Below are 24,677 nucleotides of genomic sequence, written 5' to 3'. Positions count from 1 at the left end.
TCTGACACAGAATGCGTTCAGGTCTGCTCATGAGCTTTGCTGGTATTACATAAGTATTTTTCCTTTTGATAATGTCTTACAGCTGTGCATCCTTAAGTCTCATGGATCTTTCCTAATTTTTATAAAATATATACCTAAACAAATTCCAGAGGTCTACAGTTTGTCTAGCATTGGATTTCTAGAAATCAATGAACAAGCTGGCAACTTTCCTTAAAGTATAGATGATGTTCTCTGTAGCAGTTGAGTTTTTTTATGCTTGCCTAGTACACTGAGAGTGACGTTAAAACACTTCTGCTTAAAAAGACATTCACATGATCAAACTCTTCTAAAATGAATATATGGTTTTACTGAAACTCACTGAAGCTAAAGATAATTATCATTCCATAGAACACAGAGTGACAATAACCATGTTTTTTTAAAACTGTCAAAGTGCAATTTATACAACTGGACGCAGCTGAATTTAGTCAAACACTGTCAGATACAAAATCCTCCAAAATGTCAAAAGTCTATGGAACGATGCTTCTGTATTTACACCTGCCTACGATCTGCACACTGTATCTGCAAGTTTATTCATGCGGATGCATTGCTGCCTCATGGAAAAATTTGGGGAAAAAAAAGGTTTTAGTTATAGACAGTTTTGTCAGCTATCATATTTTTACTTTTTTTTTTTCCCATTCTTCATGTCTAGGAGTAGTATCTTAAAAGTGGTATCAGGTTTTTCAATTGTAATTGTGTTCTACCTGTGACAGCTCGGTTATGGTTTTCAATGAGATATCAGCAGGTTTCAAAAGAGAAATGAAGCCACACTTTTATGATAGATATTACTATGTCTTCCTGAGTATTTCAAAAACTGTATTATAACAAGATAAAATCTACTTATGTAACCAGCCCATGTCCTATTTTGGTGCTGGACTCATGTAAGTTTGTCAGGAGTTCAAGAAGAAACAATGACAAAATCACTTGTATGTCTTCCTTGTGTACTCACCTACTTATAGAAAAAAACATCAGATAGCAAAATTCAAAGATGAATTCTCTAATTTTTTCCCATTACTACTACAGCAAAAATAAACAGCAATGCAAGTTCTCTGCCAGTCTAACTTTGCCCATGATGCCTCATGATAGACCATGTCTAATAATGATAATCAGTATAACTTCAATAACCTACCCATTCATTCGCCTCCTTCCTCCTGAGACTGACAATACAGTTTCCAGTCTTGTACTTTCTAAGACTTGTAAACTTGTCAGTATGAACAAATACTACATGCAATCTTTCAGGTGCTAACAACTAAGCAGATGATAAGTTTTGTTGTATTAAGAAACTGTTCATTTGGATCTCAAATTCCAATAGCAACTACTTTAATCATCTTGATCCAGAAACTATCCAACAGGAGAACTTTCATTCATTTGCCTGCAAAGAAGATATTTCTATATTTCTATCAAGAGAATTTTACTGCTTAGGTGGACTACCTTGATGTCATATTCACAAAGAAGATTTTGGGATGAGTGAACTGGGGAATTTTACTTCAAAGCTCCTCTAAATCTTCCTCTGAAAACTAAACAAAAATGTTCTTGAAATGTTTTTAAATGAACATTGACAAGCACCTTCTCTAAATACAGACACATTCTCAGACTTTCTTTCTTGCACTACTCTTTTAACTTGTATAATACTTAATGGATGGCATATTTCATTCCACAGGTTCACAATGTTAAAAATGTGCTATTGCTTCTAGTTTTAGTATACCACAAAGCCAGTGATAGCTACAGGCACTATGAGCAATATATGACTGAAGAAAAATGAGATTACTATTGATAAGAAACAAGAGCATTTCATATCTTAAAAGAGTAAGAAATACAGTAAATATGATCCCCAGAAGCAGATACCCCTCAGACAGACAACAAAAGAAAAATGGAGGAAAAGTATCATTATGGCTTGTTGTTTCCTTCAGCTAGAACAGCAGTGAAATTAAATAGCTCTAGCAAACAGTCCACATGGAGAAGTTCTACATCTCTGAGAAAACATATAACCTAAAGACAACTAACAGTCTACCTGAATGAGTAGTAATTTTTCTTGAGGGAAAAAGTGATTTTACTGTGACTCACATACTTTGAGAAAATGTACCTTTACTGTGGAAGTGCTACTCTTTTGAGGGTCTTCATGCTATAATCAATGTTTACTGTAATAATGATCAATTTAATGGATGTGTAGAACCACTACCAAACCTTAGGCTGGAAATAATGCACTAATGATTCTTTAACAAAAGAGTTGAAATATATGCAAACATGAAACGGTTCCTTCCTCTGACTATTAATGTGTCTTTGCTACACGAAAGAATATAATTTAAAAATGTCAGTATTTCATGCTACAGTGCAACCCTTACCTTATATCCTGACGATTTGATGTGCACTCCTCTCTTGGTCAGTGTAGATTTCATTCGGATGAAAAAAGAGCGCTCTAGAGTGTTGTCAGTGGTTAGTAAACTGGGGCTTGTAGATTCCACTAGGGAATAGAAAAAATACATATATACATAATTTAGATTTTATACATCCCTTCTAAGCTACTTTTCAGGTGCAATCCTTGAACTCACTAAAAATAAATGACTGATGGTTGCTAAGAGTGCTGTAATCAATTTACCTCATTTAGAAAATGTTTACTTAGCAAAAAAAAAAAAAAAAAAATTGAAAAATATATGTATACTCAGTAAGTCTCATTTTCAAGTTCTTTTCCCCATTAGAGTTTTTTTTTTTTTTTTCCCAGAGATTTGCTTCATTAACTCTTTCTTGCACAGTTTTGCTATGAATGCATTTCATAGAATCACTGAATGGCTTCGGCTGGAAGGGACCTTAAAGTCACTATATTCAACTCCCTGCTGAGGACAGGGTTGTCACCCACAGGATCAGGCTGTCCAGAGCCCCCATCCAACCCTCCAGGGATGGTACATCCACAGCTTCTCTGGGCAACCTGTTCACTGCCTCACTGTCCCTTGAGCAAGGAATTTCCTCCAAGCTAAATGCTTGGATCTAAATCTCTCCTCTTCTAATTAAAAATGTCACCTATCACTATCAGATCATGTAAAAATAAGTCCCCCTCCTGCTTATAAGATCCCTTCAGGTATGGGAAGGCCATAACGATTGTCCCTGGAGCCTTTGCTTCTCCAGGCTAAGCAAGCCCAGCTCCCTCAACATTTCTTCATAAGAGAGGAGATCCAGCTCTCTGAACATTTTTGTGGCATTTTAAAAGTAGTGGATTTCTTCAGTGTTTTATGAAGAAGAAAGGGTCACCAAGGAAGCAATTCTGTTTGCTGAAAGAGACAGCAAATTTTGCAGACTTTTATTCCCAAGATTCCATTTCTTTCTTTCCTAGGATAATAATTGCTGTTCGTGAATGCCTTCATTTCCCCGTTACTGAGGGTTAATTATTATCAATAAACAAATAAAGCAACTTGAAGTAAAACACGCTCATGTGACTATGGCATTATTATTATTATGATTATTACCATTATTGATAATAATCATAATTTATTTGTTGGTGACTAGTAATGAACAATGTTTTTCAGCTTTTCCTTTAAGTGGTAGATCTCACCTTTGACTGTCACTTCCTCAACTGCGACCATTTAAAAATAGTAAATAAATACTCTTAGTATAAATTACGATAAACTATTGGTTACGACAATAATTAGCATCAAAATATTCTCTACACAATCTTTATTTTTGCTGTTTTTCACCCTGATAACCAACAGTTCCCTACCTCTTCCCAAAATATTGTGTATGGGAAAATTCTGGAGTAGACTTATAATAAGTAAGCACTAATGGAGCTTAATTCACATTCAGTTTCAATCAGTAATTAACACAATAAAAAGTTATTTTGAAATTGCTTTGAAATTCTGCTACTGTTCTAAAGAACCAACCAAATTACTAGTGGAAAGTTTTAAAGTATTTAACAAGCATGTTATGCAGTGAACAGAAACACCAAAACTTGTTTGTGAGCTCTGGATTTTATCAAAATGTCCTTATTTTATTGGGTCACATTGCCTGCTGTTTCAGACATTTCAGCTCAATTGTGATGAAATAACAGACAACAATGTTCCTTTCTTTCGTGTTTCAAGATTTTTTTTTATTTTTTTATTTTTTTTTAGAGAGCATGGATTCGATGTCATTTTAAATGTACAGCTCTTTATCACTCGAGGGAAAAGCAGAGCCATGTTATATTTAGTACTTTCATTTCTTCTGATTAAATATGAATTACTATGAAATTTTTCTCATCATCTAACACGCCATAATACGCCAACAGCTTTTTAATACACTATATAAGCACAAACTTCTGCTCTAAGAGTTTAATTTGCCCCTCTAATCCAATCACATCAACCTTATTTCTCTTATCAGAGATTCCCATTTTGAATTAAATGAGCTCATTAGTTTTAATCAAAAGCAGAGAGATCAAAACTTAAACGTAAATGCTTTAGATCAGAACTGTCAGTCAGCCGTGCAGTTCTATTTTACTAAAACACAAGATCAGAGACCCTTAGAACCAATTTTTTCTCGTAAGGGATGCCAAGAGCTTGAAGATGCTATATCCTTTTTTTTAATTTTTTTTTTCTTTCCAAGGACAGATTATACATTTAAGGTTAGACTTAATTTAGTAGGGGTTTTTTTCTTTTTCTTTTTTTTTTTTTCCCACCCTGGTGGAAATGGAAAAGTATGCCATTCTGCTCTTGTCTCCTTCACATTTATTGGTGCTGGTCCTTGGAGACCTGAACAAATGTGAAGCCATCAGAATCCATGCAACAAGCCTGTCCTTAAAAAAATTCAGCTCTGTTCAGCAATATCATCTGAGAAATGAAACCCTGAAAAGAAAGATAGATGTTTCAGTGTACAGGATAGTGGAACTCTGAAACCATAATCTGGGCCATCAGGTTGGTAGCAGTGCTGGTAAGATGAGGATTGTTATTTATTATTATTATTATACAGTACTCTCCAGTACAGTACTGAAAGAGTATATTAAGAAACCACAGCATGGGTGCTTCCTGCTGTGTGAAGAAATGCTAAAATCAGCTTAACAAGTGTAGTTGTTGTAGTCCAGCGCATTATGCTCTAGCACAGGCAATAAGTGCAGTATGTCCTTCTGTGTTCTAATGGTGATTACCTAAGCACACAGAAGTAACATTAATTAAACAGGCAATATCTCATGCTTGAGAAATGATCTGGTTGTAATACACATGTATTATTCCCAAGAAATATAAATTTAAAATTCCCTTTCTTTCACAGATTCAAGAAAGGAAGGAAAATAGCTGAGATCTGGTATTGTGTAGATGCAATTGACATTTTCTGAGTTAATGCTACCTTACATCATGAGCTTAACATTATTTTATTGTTGCTATAATATGTATAAAACTTACGTATCTCTGTAAGTAAATGTGATAAAATGCATATGATTTATCCACATACTGGAACAGTGAATGTCACGTAAATACGAATTCTAAAGTGTTCGATTTTCTTTAACAAAATGTATCTGAGAGTGTATCTCTGAGATGGGATTAGTTACCTAAAAATCCAGAACAGCTTATGAACAGCTTTCTGAATTTCTCTCAGGAGAGAACTATTGTGGTTGTAGCACAAATCTACATTCAGAGTTGCATCCACCCACGGTAGAAACAATGCTAACTGTAATTATACATGCAGGATTTTAAGAACAGGATGTGTATAGAACATATTTATTGATGTCAGTGAGATTTGCACAGGATTATATTGAAGGTGGTCCATTATAAGTTCTCAGGAGTTGATTTAAAATGCCTATTATTCAGCCTTTTCATTTTTTTCAATTACGTGAAAGAAGGCTAGTAACTGGAAGACTGAAACTCTGTAACAATTCTTTCTTTCAGGAGTTTTGTGGTTTTTTTTTTTTTTTTGGTTGTTGTTTAAAATCTGTAATCTTAGACATTAAAAAAAGCCTGAAGTAAACAGGGTAAACTCTGCTTGATACTGTAGCAACTAAAGATGTCTCTTGCACTGAAAAACAGTGCTCCTGGGCTGAATTTACTGAGTCTAAACCTACTGTTGAGCTATAAAACTCTGAAACTGTGAGTTTAGAATGCTAATAATATGATAAAAGTCAACACTCACTGTGTGTGAATGAAAGTACTATACACTGTCAGGCTCAGAAGTATAAAAAGTTAAGTCTGGATTGTCTTTGCAAACAGTAATTGTGTACTCTGTTGGGAAAGCATTTGTCTTTGTGTGTCCTCAAATATCTTCAGCAGGTACTACTAAAGGAATAAACCTCTTTTCTTTCTGCTCCCAAAGCTGCTAAAGCAGTATAAGATTTCTGGACACAAAGAATGTATTGTCGGTTTTGAAGGGCATGAAGCTGCAACCTCTACGTGCATACAAAAATGCCATGAATGCTAAAATATTAATTAAGAACCACAGAGACAAATGAGGAGATAGTATGAACTAGCAGCCAATTCAAAAAATTATTTACTTATCTCTTCCTAAGCATTTCTTTGTGAGCTAGCCTTGTAGCCCTGAGCCTTCAATGGGCTTTGTCTTGAGAATAATCTTGGGTCTGGACCCCACAAACCAGTCATGCATCATTTAACTTTACATGTTAAAAGAGTTCTGACACTGGTGTATAATGTGCACTGATAGATAAACATGCACATCATTATTTGGAGGACTGAGGTCCATGGCTCTGATCTTACATTGATCTGCAGATGTATTCCAGCATCTCTGTGCAGCCTAGCCTTATGTTATAAAACAAAACAATGTAAAACAATGCAAGTAATTACTATTACACAGCAATAGCATGAGTATCATTTCCATGACTGATTCACAAGCACACTCAAGTTCAGATAAACAATTTTTCCCTGAAGAAAGTTGTTCCAGATTTGATTTATGTCTTAAATAACAAAATGCTGTCAAAGCAAACTGAATAAATATTCACCAACTTTGTGGGTTTTTTTTTTTCCCCCTCAAATGTATTAAAAATAATTGAGAGGAGAAAAACAGCATTTTTTACATACCAAACAGATATAAGATAGGCTTCTCATTCTGAGAAGGTCTAAAAGGAAAACCATATATCAACAAGTAATTTGTGAGGTCAGGAGGGAAAAAGGTTATGGTTTAACACACAGGAAATTCTGGATTTGTTAGCATTTAAGGAAGTTTTTCCTTGGTATTAATTCCTCTTTGTTAAAAACAAGTGCCTATGTAGTTTTTAGGAGACATTTTCAAATTCCTTCTATCCAGCTCTTAAAACAGAAATGAAATAAGAGAACGTGCAAAACAGTTATAAAAAGGGAGTTCTCATTTCATCTTCTGCACTTGCAAACCTCTTCGTGCATTTTTTTTTTAAGGTCTGATAATTCTTTGCATAGGCAACTGAGAATCCTCATAGTCAGATGAATAATTAGGTAATATAAATCTATGGTTTTCAGCCAGACTAGATGCATCTTTGCAAATGCTTCTATTTCTTTTGTGCAGTTTATTGCCTGTAACGTAAAAAACTTTCCAGAAAAGTGTAACCTTGAGCAGTCAACTGTTCTTTTTGTTGTTGCTGTTTTTTTTTTCTTATATTATTGCCTCTCGAAGAGTGTTTTTATTCAGAAATTTGACTCTCAGTAAAGCACTGTCTCCAAGTTCATTTTCTCTCCCTAACTTACTGATCAAATTTGATCATTTTACGAGCTAAAAAATCATTTTTTTCTAAACATCAGCCCAGCAAATAAAATTAAAAAGCTTTTAATTAGAACATTTTTTCTCCAATAAGTGCAAGTTAGTGTGAAATTATACTTAGTGTATGTGCAAATGCATAGTTTTAAGTGAAGCAAAGTGGGTTCAGTCTGATTGCAGGCTGAACACAGGAAATACTGCAAGATAAATCTTGTTCTAGCAAGATGTTGAAGATTCTCAGAATATTTGGTTGAAGGACTTAAACAAACTTACACACATTGGTAGCCACCTTGAAGATCATCTGATGGGAATGGAGCTAATAATTTCCGTACACATCTCATGATCTTACTGGTGTGTTCAGCATCTTGCAAAAGGGAGGACTACATGAACTATTTCATTAATGTTGTAGGCAGCAAAAAAGAGGCTAGTTCAGTATTTCCAGGTAATATTATAATGCTGTACTGAAAGGAATAAATATAGAATAATATTTTAGCTCTAAGTTGTCAGAGTTATGAACAGGAACTTGAATTTCAGTATAACCAGATTTTTATCTTGGAGGAATTCAAAGTACTTCTATCTAAATTTTTTATCTTAACATTTCAGTTTTGCTGTTCACTGAAAAGTTGAAAACCATAATAATTGGACCACAGGTTTCTCATAATCTAGTCCCCACCCTTTCTTTATACAGAAGGAATAATGCTGGATTCTAGCCAAAGCTTCATCGAGAAGGGAAAGGCTTAGGGAAGCTTTTCCAAAACAAATGGAAAGAACAATGACTTCCTCTAAAGAATTTATTGCTAGGTAACATTTTCAAACAAGATAATAAACTGTCCTTTTGTGTCATTCTACCTCCAAAGTGAAGACAATTCACTTTTCATGACCTATGCAACTATTAGAAACTCAGACGCATAAAAACTTATAAGACTATCAGACTTGTCTTGAAGGTTGGTTCTTTTAGTGTATTTTTTTTTTTAATTTAATTTTTTTCCTCTATCTCCAAATTTTCCAAATCAACAGCTGATGAGATGGTGTCTCATATTACTTCCATTAGCCTGCCATTATGTAAAACATTTATTTTTTTACAAATAATTTGACATTTAAGTCTTAACATATATTTTTCTTCAATAATTTCTTTATTTTCAACAGATTATAGATATATATATTTACATATATATATATATATGAGTATTTTATAACCCAAATCTGTAATTACCAGTCTACATATGATGGAACACAGTTCAGTATATCTGATGTTTTAAAGTGGCTAAACAAGGGACTATTTCAGGTACATACAGCCTCTCTCTAACATGATAAAAGGCAAAAGTCAAATCAGTGAAGTAGCAGTGAATTCAGATACAATTGCTAGAAGAATAGAACCAGTTTAATATCTGATCTGCTTCCTTTACCGCGGATTTACCAGAGCTTGAACAATTGTTATGGTTTAACCCAGCAGCAGCTCAGCATCACACAGCCATTCGCTCTCAGTGGGATGAGTGAGAGAAGTGGAAACAAAATAGAACTCACTAAGAAAATAGAATACTAAGACAATATATATACATACATATGTATCCACAATGCAATTACTTGCTACCCTCTGAATCACACCCAACTATAAAATTGATTGGGACAAACTAATATAAATACATTAAGAAGAACAATTCCTTCATTTCATGGATAAATTCTGAGTGATCAAAGGCTTAATTCAGTTGCCCATGCATAGGTTTACAGAACTGTGTGTGCTGCTCCACAGTACCTGAGATGTGCAGAGAAATGACAGTTTCACAGAGGACCTCCAGAAGACCTAAGATGTTTTGGAGTGGCCAATAGATGTAAGGTGTGTCTTAAGTAGTGCAAGTTCTCTATCTTTGTGCAACCTAGGCCATAAAAGCCTGGCCCAGCTCCCATAAGTAATTAGGAATGCTATGAAAAGACATCAGTCAAGTTCCTGAATTACTATTCTATAATTTCTATCATCTTATGTGATCTCATGCTTAGTACTTTGATTGCACATGCTTACATTCAGTCTGGTACGTGTGGTTATACCAACCTCTGAATGTGTTTGTATTTCTCCAGTTACAACAGACTTAATACTGACAATAGGCAAAAGTAAGCCAGATTTCTCTATGGGATCCTGACACTGTTTTACCAATGAATATGGAAAACTGTGCATGCTGTGAATGAATATGGAAAACTGTGCATACTAGCAAAATAAATTATAGTTTCACATACTAACATATCTACACAATAAAACTTTAATGGGTAAAGTACATTAGTCTGTGATTCTTCTGCTTTTTGCAAGTGAAAGACTCTGCTAGTGAAAACACTTCTATATGAGTATTATAGTTTGGGCACATATAAGACTGCACCTGCAGAGAAATAAGCCATGTTTTGAAATGTTATTCTACAGTTTTAAAAATAATGAGCTTACTATGCATGTTTTTTTATGTACTGACTGTAGCTAGTAGACATGTTAAAGTACAAATTCACTGATAGACGTTCCCTCTTAAAACAGTTAGAAGTTTTGGAATGTTCTGCTATTCATGCAGAACCAAAGTGATTTGAACTTCTCTTTATTGGATGAAGAGGTACCACTCTAATGCCCCTCAGAACTTCCTTTCTTCTGCAGCTGCTTCTGCTTCCATTTCTTCCAGTCTAGAAATATGTCTTATCAGACTATTAATTCCCTACATATACAATTTATTTCCCATGTAAGCTTTATCCCTGAGAATTCTTTATATATCTGGTAATATATAGAATGAATTAGATGCCAGAATAGAGCTGTAAATAAAATGCTGCCAGGAAGAAGCAATGAATAAGATTTTTGTTTCTCCTATGGCATCAAAAGACAGATTTTACAACAAATTTTGGTAGGTCAGTGATCTATGAAATACATATAGCTTTTTTGCCTGTTTGAAAACAACATAATAAAGATTTGCTATTAAAAGAAGTAATCATGGTAGGAAACTTTAACTCTGAAAAACCCTTTGGAAATGTTACAGTCTACTGGACTTCAATCCATTATCTAAGCACTTGCAAATGTATCCACATTCATCCGATAGACCGGAACAACTCCAGAAGAGCCGTTACGGTCTAGTGAGTGAGTGGTATATAAACCATACTGGGCATGAATCTCAAACTTCCTTCTCAGCTTTTAGATTTAAAGCTAAATTATTTTAAGCAAAGAAATAAATAATCTAAACTGACCTGCTGGCTTGGTTTCATGTGAGGTCAGCAACATTTGTAAATTTTCAAGGTTCAGTGACAGATCCAAAGAAAATAAGCACAGTAGAACTGTTTCCTACCATTTACTCATGGCAATTGTAAAAAAATTTTAAACAGAACACATTGAATGGTTTGGAAAGGTACCAACGTACAGGAGCCCAGGATCATAACTAACAGCACATCTATCCTGTGCTAGGGAGTTGATATGGAGAAAATATACTAGGAAATAAATAAAAACCATAAGAGACTAATTTGGAGGGTAAAAACTTCACTGAATTCCCTGAGAGCTTCATGGGCCTATAGGGAACACAGGACTAGACTCTAAACCTCCTCTGAGATGTGGCTGGTTTGCACAACCTAAATGATCATTATCCATACTGAGTTCTTATAGAAAAATTTGAACATTTTCTCTCAGCACAAAACTGCCATTAAATACTGATGCTGGTCCCCCTCTTTCATGCCCTAGCAGGATCAGCTGAAGGTATATTTTTTCCCTTTTTCTTGTTTTCTGCTCTTGCCTAGTAACTTGTGAATCATTAGCTGACACTCTAGAGCATAGCTGTGAAAATAACTGTGGTTCAGTGCTGCCAATAAAGGCTCACTAAAGTTCCTTCCCAGCACATGGCATAAAAAGCACCTCAACAAACATTAAAATGTCCCTTCTGATGCTGCCTAACATTGCCAGTCTGCTTGGGCTTAAAAAGCACAATAAAGAGGTTGCTTTCCAGATTTTCATATGCCAAATGGGAGGTGCTTTTTGGTGCAGCTTTTCCCTGAGGGAAGGAAGAACAGGCGAGTTACCTCATGCTGCTCAGAGGCAATGTGAGGATGATCCCACTCAAGGGAAGCATACGCAAGTGTCAAAGTCAAGCTGCTGCTCATGGATGTTTCTGTACTCAGTAACTAAGCAGCAGGAAAGTTCAAGAGAAAAATGCGGTATCATAAAGATTGTCTTTGGGAGCACATGACATCCAGCAAAAGCTATTATGCAGCAGTGTGTGTCTGCCAAGGAACAAACAGTATGAATATGAGAAGTGGGTGTTTTAAATCTTAGTGGAATACCCCTGTAAAAATAGTCACTTGAGGAAACTATTTCTTCGGAAAATACCTATTGTGCTGTTGGGATATTTTGGGGATTCTATTTTCAGTACTTCTGTTCTGGATCTAGTGGAGCACTGCTTTTATCACGACCATAAAATGGTTATGAGCCAATTCCTCATATAAAACAGTCAGTAACAGTGGGGTTTTTTTATGACAAACATGATGTCAGACAAAGGCCATCAGGACTTAGTCTTTGTACTACAATACAGAATAACAATACATAAACACCTTAGTGAAAGCAGCTTGAAACCCCATGCTTTCTATTAAAAAGTCATGTTCAATCTTCACTGTTGATAGAACAGAATAGCTAACACAGAGAACATTGTATATCAGAAAGGTCAATAGTTATTATGAGCTACAAATATATTTTTTTCCATCCTTCAGGCTGTTTAGCGCATATCACAGCATGAGCAGCTGTCTTCTTTAATGCTTTTAAAATTAGAATCCCAAAGAGGAAGAAAAAATTACATTTGCAATGATTGCTCTTTGCTTTTGTAAGTTTACTTTAATACACTATTTTATATACATGAGCCTTCCATGCAGGCTAACCAAGGGGCAGTAGCCAGTTACTAGTATGTCCTGGATTGCTGTATCAATGTGTATAGAATCCTGCCAAAAAATCACTTTGCACAAATTGTGTAACATTGCTGCATAACCTTTTTTGGGAAAGTACATAGCTACCGGGCACATGTTTAAACCAAGCAAGCATACATGTGCAAACAGAGTCATCATTTCTAATGGCAAACACTTATTGGTTTAGCAACAACAGAGAACCACCTGACCTACCTTTTTGTTCATATAGTGAAACTGGTGAAAAGGAGAAAGGAGTGACAAAATGACAAGATGGTGGCTTCAGGCTTAAAACTGCAAACAAGTTCCCATTCTGTTTCCTGGAACTCAGTTCTATGTTTTATATTACACTGTTTGAACTTACCTAGGCATGGCAAACTGGCATTTTACAAGTATTTCTCAGTATGGATGACATGAAACTCTTTTCTTTGCAGAACAACTTTTAAGGTAGTATAGAGCAGTTCAATAATTGAAAAAAAAACAACACACAAAACAAGTCAGGGTTAGAAGCCAAATACAGTCAAGGGAAAGAATAAATATAATTGCAAGGAGAACATTTTTCCCCGTAGGGTTTAATGTTTGGCTCACGCATAACTTCATTACTGGACAACAGCAATAGGTATGGTGTGAACTCCTTGACACTGTGAAAAGTGTCACGACAAAATGCAGATTCTTTGGGGGAATAAACAAAACCATTGCAGATTTGCAGGATGCCTAGAAAGTCCTGTCCTAATGTTCCTTGTGAACCATTTTCTCCAGCTGCACAGCTACATAGTCAAGCAACACTTCTATAGAAAACATATAATTTCACATTCTGAGAATCTTATCCCTAGTAAAAAAAAAAAATAATCAAAAACCAGCGTGGCAAATGCTGTTATTTTTAAAGAAAAAGGATAATGGAAAAAATTAAACAATACTCTCTCCCGTTCCTTGCCCCAGCCAAGTAACTTTGAAAATATCCTGTGAATAGAATCGTTACTTTAACATGAAAATACTTCAGCACTGAGCATCCAAATCTGTTTCTGAATGCTAGGACTATTTCTATCACTGCAAGATTTGCTGTGCAACTGTTCCCTCTCATCTGTCACACAGAAACCTCCTGATGTGTTCTGGGCTAAGCAGAACCAGGCAGGCTGCTGATCCTGCTGCTACTGAGGAACATGCTAGCATAGCTGGCATGGCAGGTAGCTGATGCTATTGGGTGCACTGCCAAATTGGTAGTGCCTCCAGCAGCAGTCCTCACCTCCAACACACTTTCCTGGCTGCAGTATAGGTAAGAAGTCAAACTATCTCAGTTTCTCTATAGCTTTGCCCTTCATTAATAACCCTTCCCTTTCCCTCTTACATTGTTTTCTCCTCAGGGCAGCATATTTAATTAAAATAGGGCAACAATATTCCTAAGAGGTAGTGTGAGGGTTTCCCTAATGCAGATAAATTGGCATTTATAGATATCTTTGCTTAGGCAGAGTTCACAAAAATAATAATAATAAAAAAGCTTAAGATAATGTCAAATTTTATGCCACTAAAACTCAGAGAGTAGAGAACAGGTATCTCCAAAAATAATAGACCTAAGGCTGCTGCAAACAAATACCTAACAGTAGTTTCAGTGGACTGCAGCCATGCATTACTCTTAGGAAGCAACTCACTCAAATTATTTGGTGATAAGAAATGTTAAATGAACCAGATGTCTTGCTTTTATTATTTTTGCCCTTTATTTATTTATTTTGCACAATGGAATTAAAAAGGTTTTTGACAGACACAATCAGGATCTGTCATATTGCACAGGAAACAGCATTTTAAAAATCAGCCCACTGTGCAAGTATTTTGGCAGATTTATCACAAGGCTTGAATGATAAACACTTAACGGGAGGAATGCTACTTTTGTTTATCTGCTTTATTTTAACAACTGGAACAACTTCTTTTTCACTGAACACTTCTTTAAGCTTTAAGTGAAACAAAGCTGAAATCAAGATAATAATCAGAAGATGATCAATAATAATTGCTCTTCTCTTTTCTGTTACTTCATTTTTCTATCTCCAATACTTGCCAACTGAGTAACTTGTAGAAAAATCATTTAAACGCAAGCAGAGCACAGTATGTTGGTGAAACTTCCATTGCAGAGTATTTCCTGATTTTTTCTGAGTTAAATTTTTTCTACATTGTATTTTTGCAACCCTGGTGCCTGCACTGTTTCTTTTTCCTCCAAGTCTGAAGATCACCCCATGGATTAACAAATGATTGAGGATTCTCTCTTAAAAGACTCTTTAAAAAACTGTCAGAATCAGCCTGAGACAAAGATTTATTATGAACTATTTAAAGGGCTTAATATATGTATCCCCAAAGAGCCCTTGGAGCAAACTAAAAAGGAAGAATGGAATTCTCAAAGAATGGGAAAAATCTCCAATGCCTCACTTTCTTCACACCATGATTACTGTTTACTCAAAGGATAAAATGCCTAACCTGTCACATGAAGTCTTCAGAAGCCATATTACCACTGATGTACAGTAAAAAATCTAAAATGATGAGCCTCAACAGTAATATGCCTAAGAAAGGCAGCTGTAATTTGCTTTCTAACCTGTTCACTAACACAATAATGTGGATACATCTTGTAGAAAGAGCTGATCTCCTGACCCTAGCAGCAATCAAATGACTGCCAGAGTGTTTGCTTCACACAAGCTGTGACCATTACCTTAATTATATGTTACCATATAACAAACCTTCCCTAATGAGCAACTCTTTTCCCACCTGTGTGCCAGCTAACCCTTCTGTCCTTGAAGAGTATCACTGTGGATGATTTCAATTTGAAATTTGAAAAGCATATCCATATCATTCCTTCCAATAGATAATAAATAATACATTTTTAAGCAAGAATTATTGGTTTATTAGAGTACCAAGATAAAAATTACAGGCTTGTACTAAAGAAAGTGAATTAGAAAGAAGTGTACCATCCTACTGCTAAATTTTAAGCAGAGCTGGATCTTATCTTTGAATTTGTTTTCACATATAAATACTTCCATATTTACAGAAGATTATAAAATACTTTTAAATTCTTCACTTTGTGCCTAAAAACTGGAATAGTACCTGTGTCCACAAATGTTTGCTTCCCTTTGTAGAATCATAGAGGTTGGAAGGGTTCCCCACAGATCAGCTAGCCCAAGCCCCCTGCTAAAGCAGGCTCTCTTCACTGACATGAGCTTCCCGCATGTATCTTCTCTTCTAGTTTTTATTTCTTTTTGAGCCTTTTTTTTTTTATACTCTGCTGTCTTAGTAATTTCCAACCATGCTACAATTTACATGATGCTATATCCTTATAAGCAGACAACAATTTCCCTCTTTGCAGAAGTTGTCTGTCATATACCTCATACTTAGTACTGCTAAAAAGAGAGAAAGAAGGAAGCAGAGGAATACAGTTTTGGTTTTGTGTATCTGGGTTATTAAGCCCCTCTTTTTATAGGACAGTCTCAACATTTTGCCTGTTGCTACTAAACATACCTAAACTAAGCAAAAAAATGGCAAGGATCCACAGATTTTCCATCTGCCTTGTGTTATACTTGAATAGTGGGTGTCAGTGTAGAAACAGTTAAGATGCAGCTATTTCCATCACAAGATAAAAGGAACATGAGAAGGACACAAACAGCAATCAGAGAAGACGGTTGAATAATGGAACAATGTATGAAATTTCATGCTAACAAGTGCAAGATGTAGCACACTTTGGAAGAAACTACCCCACATACTGAGGAATTTTAAATAACTACATATAGCTAGGCAATAAAAGGAAATGAAAATATCTCAGCAAAAACTTCTGCTCTATACGAAGAACTTTATAACCAAAAAGTGAAATGAGATGTTAGTATACATTAAAAATTATATAAAATTAATAAAGAAAATACTACAATGCCATGGTCATCCTCTAATAAAGAAGTGACAAAAGGAATCAGAAAAAGTGTAGTAGAAGCACATATGAGTAGAGATTATTGAAGTTATATATATTTAGTTTTGAGAACAGATAAATAAAATGTGATTGACAAACCTACATAATGAATGACACACAGAAAATAATAAAAGGACATTTCCAATAAATTGAAGGGGAAATACATTTAGAGCTGACAACTTTAAGCTTTTCTGCGTTAAGATAGGAGTACATTCTGAAGCCAAGGAGATCTGCAGTGAATCTCCTGCTAGCAGGACTCTACTTTGAAAAATTCAGCTGAAGTCATTACAAATTTTTGAATGGACCAGTTGGCCTAAGGTGTCTGCCTTTGCTGTATGCATTACTCAAAATGTTGCCGATGTTTCCCCACTCTACCACATACATGGCAGAAAACAGCTTGCAAAGCATGCCCATTACCATTATGTGATTATTCATTAAGAAATCTATTCTGAATGAAGTCATTTTCTCAATCTTTACAGGTAATTTTTAGAGTTTAAAGATCATTGTTAAGCATCTTGTATAGGAATGAAGGCGTTAAAGAGAATAATAATCAGAATGTTTTTAAAGGAGTTATAATATAAATGAGGATGTTATATATTGTAATCAAAGACTTTTGCTGTCAGATGATATTCCATATATTAGAAATACAATAATTATTTTAATTTTATTCTGGTATAGTTTTAATGAGTAATTATAAGGTAATCAGGAAAGCCTACAAATCTTACACACAAGCATATTCTACAATACATGTGTTTTTTCTATAAAGAATACAAATTGTAATAGTGAAATGAATGAGCTGTAATGAAATACTGTATAAGTTCTTAAATAGTGCATAGTGTTACTTCTCATCTGAAACACCAATAGTGCTCCATAATCTCTTTGTATGCTCTTACTGTCTTAGTCAGGACATATTCTTTATATGATTCATTGTTCTGAGGGAAAATAAAAAAGTTCCTGTGTTAAGAAATTTAATTTTAGGTGACGTTGATTAGGAGATATTTATATCAGTATACAAAATAAAACTCAGACTTCTTAAAAATTGTATTTAAAAATATTTGCACTTTCCTATTTATGCACTCAAAAGTCTCATTCTGGAAAATCTCAGTACAGTACAAACGCTGATTTCTTATAAAAATATTAGTAGCTCCTTAATATAATCAGGTGTTTGAATAATGATAATGATTACCTTATCATATTGGTAATTTTTGCATTCTGTTAGCAAATTTTGTTTTTGCTAGCATGATGCAAAAGTTGTTAATATAATGAGTCTCATTGTATTAGCAACTTTCTATCACGTTAACAAAGATTAAATTTGCTAATGCAATATGACAGTCACTAGTGTAAGATTAGTGCAGAGACCAAAATCTCTGAAGACCTCCTAAAGGTAATGCTGAATATGTAAGCAATGCTCTTTTGTTTTTCCTTTGTTAGCTATACTTTGTGTACCTTAAGTGTCACACACTCACTGGATATTCTCAAGAAAGGTCCATTTTATCAAATGCTAATGGAGCCATGAGACAGCAATTAACGTTTGATGCAAAATCATGAGCCTACACATTCCCTTGCTATAAGCGAGTCATGCTAATGAATCAGCTAATGTTTATACAACATGAAGAAGTATGGTAAGACTGACTTACTAATATTTCTGATTAATTTATATAGGACCTTCTCAGATGAGCATACCCTACTGATGCCGCAAAAATATCAGTTACGGTGAATATCCTTGGACTACATTGCTCGCGGTGACCTCTCAAAGGAGATTTCATAAAGTAGAGAGGGTTTATGGCAGAAATGCTGCAACATTAATAACAAACAGCAGAACTCCACCTTAATACAACTGCCTTTGTGCTTGCATACCACAATGTCAAAATGGCTGCACAGCTCCATCCACACCTAAACAAGTGAAGTAAGATATTCTTCAGCATGCATATATTAAAGAAGATTAAGACGCTTCAGCACATCAGTGCTCTCTGTCTTATGCCACAGTAGTGGCATCATTCACATGCTGGGGAATAAGCTTCTTCTTGCTCCTTGTCCCAAACTTTGAATGCAAGGAGCCAGAGAAGCTGCAGCACTGTGTGAGAAATGGAAGTGTAAAACCCCCTCCTCAGAGGAAGCCAAGTCTTGTTTAAATGATGTGATGTTAATGAGCAGCCATATTATTGTTATAGCCATGCACTAAGTTAATGAAGAGCAGAAATGCTCTATTTAATAAAAGAAAACCTCAGAAATGCAGCTTACTCTCACCTCTGACTGATTATTTTAGGCCAAGCCACCTGCCAAATCCTGCAGTCTGAAGAGTATTATCCTTTGTACATTCTGTCGGAGAACTGCCTACCACATAACAGTACTCCTTCCTAAATTTTAGATGCTTTCCAGAATTGGGGTTGAACGTACCACAATATGTGGATGCCTAAAAGCAATTCTGGATTGACACAAGTGAGAATGAAACACAACAACTATTTACAGCAGAAAGCAATTAAATTCCACTGAAATATTCTGAGGAGAAAGAATGGCTGCTTGTCTGTAGTCTTGGCTGGAAAACCAGGGATCAGAAAGACAGCAGATAGAGGCTTTCAATGAACAAACTCCACCCAGTGTCTTGCAAAGGCCACATCTTAGTGATTACTCAGTCTCCCTTTCAGGAATACAACCAGTAACTTCAGATCACACAGTGCAGCTATTGAAGGAAAAAGGGAAAGGTAAAAGCAAGCAGGATAAGTTCCTGTGGAACAGAGCTGCTGAGCAAACTGGGAATCCAGTAACTAAAGCTGAGAACTGCACAGATAATTAAGACATGCTCCAAGTTTTGATTTGCTTCATGCTTCAATAGCCAACAAATCAGTTTTGTGGTTAAGAGACTTTTAGGCTAGAATTTGCACAAAAGATTTGCGTGAACTGCAAAGTTACAGATCCAGAGGCACAGCTATAGGTGCTGCAGACAGATCTGCGGGTAAAGGAAGGTGCTGAAGAGGGAGCCAGATATTTAGCAAGGCTCATCTGAGGAGCATGAAGGGCCTTTCAACATCAGAAGAAGAGTTTAAAACTGGATTCATAGCTTTATGTTAGTATGTAGTTTTCTTTTAGTTTAAATAGCAGGCTGAACTGAAGAAAAATCTGGTTTTGTGATAAATAGTATTTCAGTTCACAGCACTAAAATATAAAAAGGAACAATCATGAGTTTTCCATTTTTTTTTCCTTCAGTTCTTGGGATGCGATTTCTGTGAACAATTGATTAATTGGAAGACCACTTCTTTCCATCTTCCAGGGGAAGTATATAAGTGAAGTCCTAACCATTTATTGTTAGGAACAGCATGAGGCTGAGGCTTTTTTTTTTTTTTTTTTTTGGCTAGAGCAGTATTTCTGGAGCTGATTTGTGCTAAATTTTAATAGGGAAAACTATTCTGCTAATCTAAATTTCACTAGCAGGGTTTTCTTTTTCTTTCTATCTTGGATTTTATTTTATTTTTTTTCGTCCATACATGAATCCTATTCTGCCTTGCCCACTTTTATCAGATTCTGACAGTTCACAGCTGAGCAGTTCAGAGAAATACACAGGTTCCTTAATTCACCTCTCTTGACAATAGCAGGACCTGATCCTGCAACTCAGCTTTCCAGTTGTGCTTGTAAGCTGTCATGGAAATCACGTGAGATATGACGAATTGCTTCTCACCATTTCCAAAAATTAGGTCACTTATTTAGGACATTAAAAAGAACTTAAGGGCTATGACTTGAGATATACATTACATTTTTTTCTGCCAGCATAGTCCCCTTACCTAATGCACAGAAGTAGAATCATAATGATATCATTCTAACAAGCCAGTCTGTCTGAAAGAGCTCCTTTAAAGACATATATCATTATACAACTTTTTATATTTATATTGAACTGTATGAATAACAATAGACATTTTTTCCACAAAGTGTCTGTAATACCATAGTCCTTTGGTTTGAGTACACCAAAATTTAGGTCATACAAGGGTAGCACCACAAAGTAGCAGAAGCCAACAGTAGGGCACAGACCCTAACGAGATGAGCATGGAAATGGGGGCAGATGTTTGAGGAATCTACTGTATTCTCCCAAGACACAGAGAGGACAAATGACATGAGGATAAAAGAGAAAATCATGGAGTGATTTCTCCCTCTGTGTGCTTTATGTCACCTAACTATTAACTGCACTTTATGCAATTCAATTCTGCCATTTTCAGGCAAACTTAGGCTGTTTCCCTAATTTTCTTGTCCAGGTGACTACACCGCCCCATAAATCTCCAAGGATTACCAGAGAAATGAGTAGAAGAGATGCTCACGTCCCTCTGCTTTAATGCCCCATTTTGCCCCGCACTTGAACCACTGGAGAATCTTACCACAGCAGTAGTACCAGGATTGATGTCATCTGCAGGTGAGCCACTAGAAGTCAGCAGTAGCATGCACTCTTACAAAAACGTCATGCAAACAAAGTACAGCAAAAGCATCTTACCAATATCTATCTATATACAGACTTCTAGAGTGCCTCCAAATGCAGGGAGCTGCCCGGACACACACTTCTATGTTTGCGTAATGCACGCATTCCAAGTGTTTATGTCTAACAGCTGCGAGACCTCACAATGATCTCAGCGGCCACAGAGTTGCCATTTAAGCATTCTGCTTAGGTTCCCTGGGTCTGGAAGGGAATTACAATCTGGGAGAAGTGAGAGATGAACAGAGCACAGACCTGTGGGATTAGAAGAGCATCCAGCTTGCAGGGAAGGCTATTGGAGTTGTTGGATGCTTCTGAATAAAAGGCATAGTAGTACTACCCTCCCCTAGGTAGTACAGTTTTATTTTTAGTGTCATTTGCTGTGTATTGTCTGATGTATCGTCTGATAAAAGTGCAAGAATTTGTCAGATGGGTTGATTTCTGCCTTTGTCGGATTATTTTCTATAGTTTCTGATGGAAGCATAAGATTGCAAAATTATTTTTGTGTATTTTCTTCTCAGCTAATTTAACTTTCCTAATGCCCCAAATAGATTTATTTACCTATGGCACAATTATTGAGTTACATCCACTGGGATGGTAGATACGTATCCTATAAGTGGATCAGCTTGTTTTGTTACATTATACAGAGTGAACAGATACTCTGAATTGTATCTGTGCATAAAAGCATCACAAATTGTTATTAATTAGGCTGTAAGGAAGACGTATTCTACTGTTGAACTTTCCAGAAAAGGCAAAGTATAATAATAATTCTCTTCACTGAACAATTTTTTCCTTTGTTATGGGACAGCTGATGAACACAATGTTGCTTTTACTATGCAGTCTTGAAAGTGCCAGTTGGGAGAAAGCATTTTTCAGCATTTAAAATAAAAATACCAAAGAGTTACAATAGCTTGCATGGAACTCCATGTATGTCCTCTTAGCAAAAATAGCCTTTGAACTGCAAAGACATTTGGTGATGATTACTGTTCACTGAAAAAAAGAATTATAAAATGTTATTCATCTATTTCTTTTCCTGTCATGTGTTTATCTATCATTTTGCAGTTTTCAGCAGAGCAGATGTGCCATGACAGAAACAGCAGCTACAGTATTTGCTTCACATATAGAAAGAACAAGCAAATGTGACTCATATCCTGGATTACATTAAACAAAATGGAAGAGTGACAAAAAAAATCTGTTAGTCTAACAACAGATTTTAATTGCAAACTACATTGAAATTCACTTGTTTAAAAAAAGTGTTTTCAAATGTTAACTCTCAGATTTATACTGTAGTATTTGCCAAAAATGTTAATGTTCTGAGGTGAAATCCTGTTTCTAATGAGGTCACTAGAGCTTTGCCACTACATCTGTGGAGCAGAGTCCATCTTATTCCTTTATTTGGTTCCCCTGGATAATTTGCAATTTTTTGTACACTGAAAAAGCACTGTGCCTTATCTTCTGAAAAATTTTTCTGAGAAGACTGCAAATGATTGAACACAATTATTAGTCTATAAAAGGCATAATCAATAATTATCATTCAGTGATCAGGCACAGAGAGCCAGGCTTGAACTATTTGACGAAAGTCAAATTGAAACATTTTTTACCCTAAAACAAGCAGGCACTCCACTCATGACCTATTAAAACTTTGTTTGCTATTTTACTTGTTGGTGAACAAGTCATGTGAAAAGGTGCTGAGGAAATGAGCCAGCTTGTTCCCCAGGTGATATAAATGCTTTATCAAACCGATCCTTTCCTTGTTATGTAAACCATACTGGGTGCTGTTCATTTTAAACAGAGAGATAAATAGATCTAATATGCTTCAGGGCGTCATGCTTTATGCATGAACTGCTTTTTATTTTTATATTAAAGATTTTCTTGACACAACGCTTTGCAATGAAGTAAAGCTGCGATATAACATCTTAACTACAACCACCGCAGCACCTGCAAGTTCAAAGTACTGAGACTGATATTCCCTGATCAGACAGTCTCATGGTAACCTTTTTAATTAATTCTTAATAAACAATTAATTTTTTAGTGAAATACCTCTTCTAATGAGAAAGTCTCTCAAAAAATAAATGAAGTAATCCTCTGAGATGGAATCTATAACAAATAACTTGGTGTATCCATCTATTTACAATATTTAGCTACCTACTGTTTGCTTTCAGTTGTCTGATCTATCACTTGTTTTCTTATTTATTATACAGATTTCAATGTGATGCGATATCAGAATGCTTTTAACCTTCCCAGGAGTAATATACAGTTTCTTTTTATAGCAAAGGGATTAAATTCTACTCTGTTTTCATGAGAGCAAATACAGAATATCACAAAATATTTCAGTACAGTTTAAGATTCATATCCCTAAAACAAGAGCAGAATTTAGTCATCTGTCTTAAATTTGAGACAAAAGACAAAAATGTACACATTTATGCCCTCATTTCAAAACATGGACATACAGAGTACTATCTTCATGCAGATTCACTTCAGAACTGTGTATACTTTTACTATAATAGATTATTAAAGGACTGCTTGTTTTTGATTTAATATTCAGTGTGATCATCCAAAATCTTAAGGACTGTTACTGTCCCTATTTTTTAGAAATGCATAAGAAGGAGGGGGGAGGGAAGAATGTCATATCTGTATTATCGTATACACGGAAATGTTTATTTATCCTACCTAAAATGAGATTTTAAGTACTCTTCCCAATCTCAGTGCTGTCTTCACTATGGAGTCAGTAGTTACATCCTTTTTATTTACCTGCATCTACAAAAAAATATATATATGAACGTGTGTCTGCACATGGGAGTACAAGTATATGTGCGTTCAAATGACTTTTGCTTATTCTCATGCTGAGCTTTGATAGTATTTCCAATGCCTAATTAATTAAAAATCATTGGTCAAAATGGTTTACAGAGCATTATTTGTCTTATAGTCAAGACAAGTGTACTCATTTCAGGCTAATAAGACTTAGTCCACATTTTCTAGGCTGAAAAAAATTAATAGTTGATAAAAGCTTTTGTTTTAACGAATAAATATCCACAGAAGTAATACAAATCACATATTTTTAATGCAGGAAGTATCAGATTAACAAGTGGAAACTGGATAAAATATCATTCTAATAAATGTCTGGTTTATTTGTATTCATAGTGCAATGTTTACTTCAGGACATATTTTCTGGAGAGATGATGCCTTCCTTCCTTTAATTCCAAAATAGAAAAATTAATGAAATTTAACCATCCATAAGTCTATGTTATGGATGGACTGAATTATAACTTTTTAATTTAGTCAAGTAAAGAATTATTACAGTAGGACTCTAGGGCAGGAATGTGTTAATAAAATCTTACTCTCTGCCTTTTCATTTAAAATAATCCCCTTGAGCTGATTAAATGAAATATCACTTGTTTAATAACTGACAGAACATTATTTTTAAGCAGAAATGTTTTGCATATCTTCCTATCCTGCTTTTAATTCCAGGCACAAGATAGTGGAGGTACTGACATCACACAAAGGGAGTAGAGTTTAGCACTTGGATATAGTTTGTCCTGTCATACTGGTATCTATAATTTAGTGTGAAGCAGTGAGGTAGACAGAGCATTATCATTAGAAATCATCCTGAACAGGGATATAAAACACAGTCGCAATAACACTTGTCAAAAGGTGACTGCAGTCAAAACTAATATCCAAGAGTTTCAAGATAAATGCTGACACTGCAGCCATCTTACAAAGACTATTATTGATAAA

General features: G+C 35.3%; 1 protein-coding gene across 1 annotated transcript in view; it reads right to left on the bottom strand.

The window, feature by feature from the left end:
- NPAS3 (neuronal PAS domain protein 3) overlaps positions 1-24,677 on the bottom strand; it is a 552,805-nt gene that overhangs the window by 60,328 nt on the left and 467,800 nt on the right. Inside the window, exon 8 of the mRNA XM_031553767.1 lies at positions 2,379-2,497. Within this exon, the coding sequence (XP_031409627.1) occupies positions 2,379-2,497 (119 nt within the window). The remainder of the gene's footprint in view (positions 1-2,378; positions 2,498-24,677) is intronic.

This window comes from Meleagris gallopavo, chromosome 5 (genome assembly GCF_000146605.3).
Source record: "Meleagris gallopavo isolate NT-WF06-2002-E0010 breed Aviagen turkey brand Nicholas breeding stock chromosome 5, Turkey_5.1, whole genome shotgun sequence".
NCBI classification, from domain to species: domain Eukaryota; kingdom Metazoa; phylum Chordata; class Aves; order Galliformes; family Phasianidae; genus Meleagris; species Meleagris gallopavo.
The sequence above is the reverse complement of the archived record's forward strand: the minus strand, read 5'-3'. Positions and strand labels throughout refer to the sequence as shown.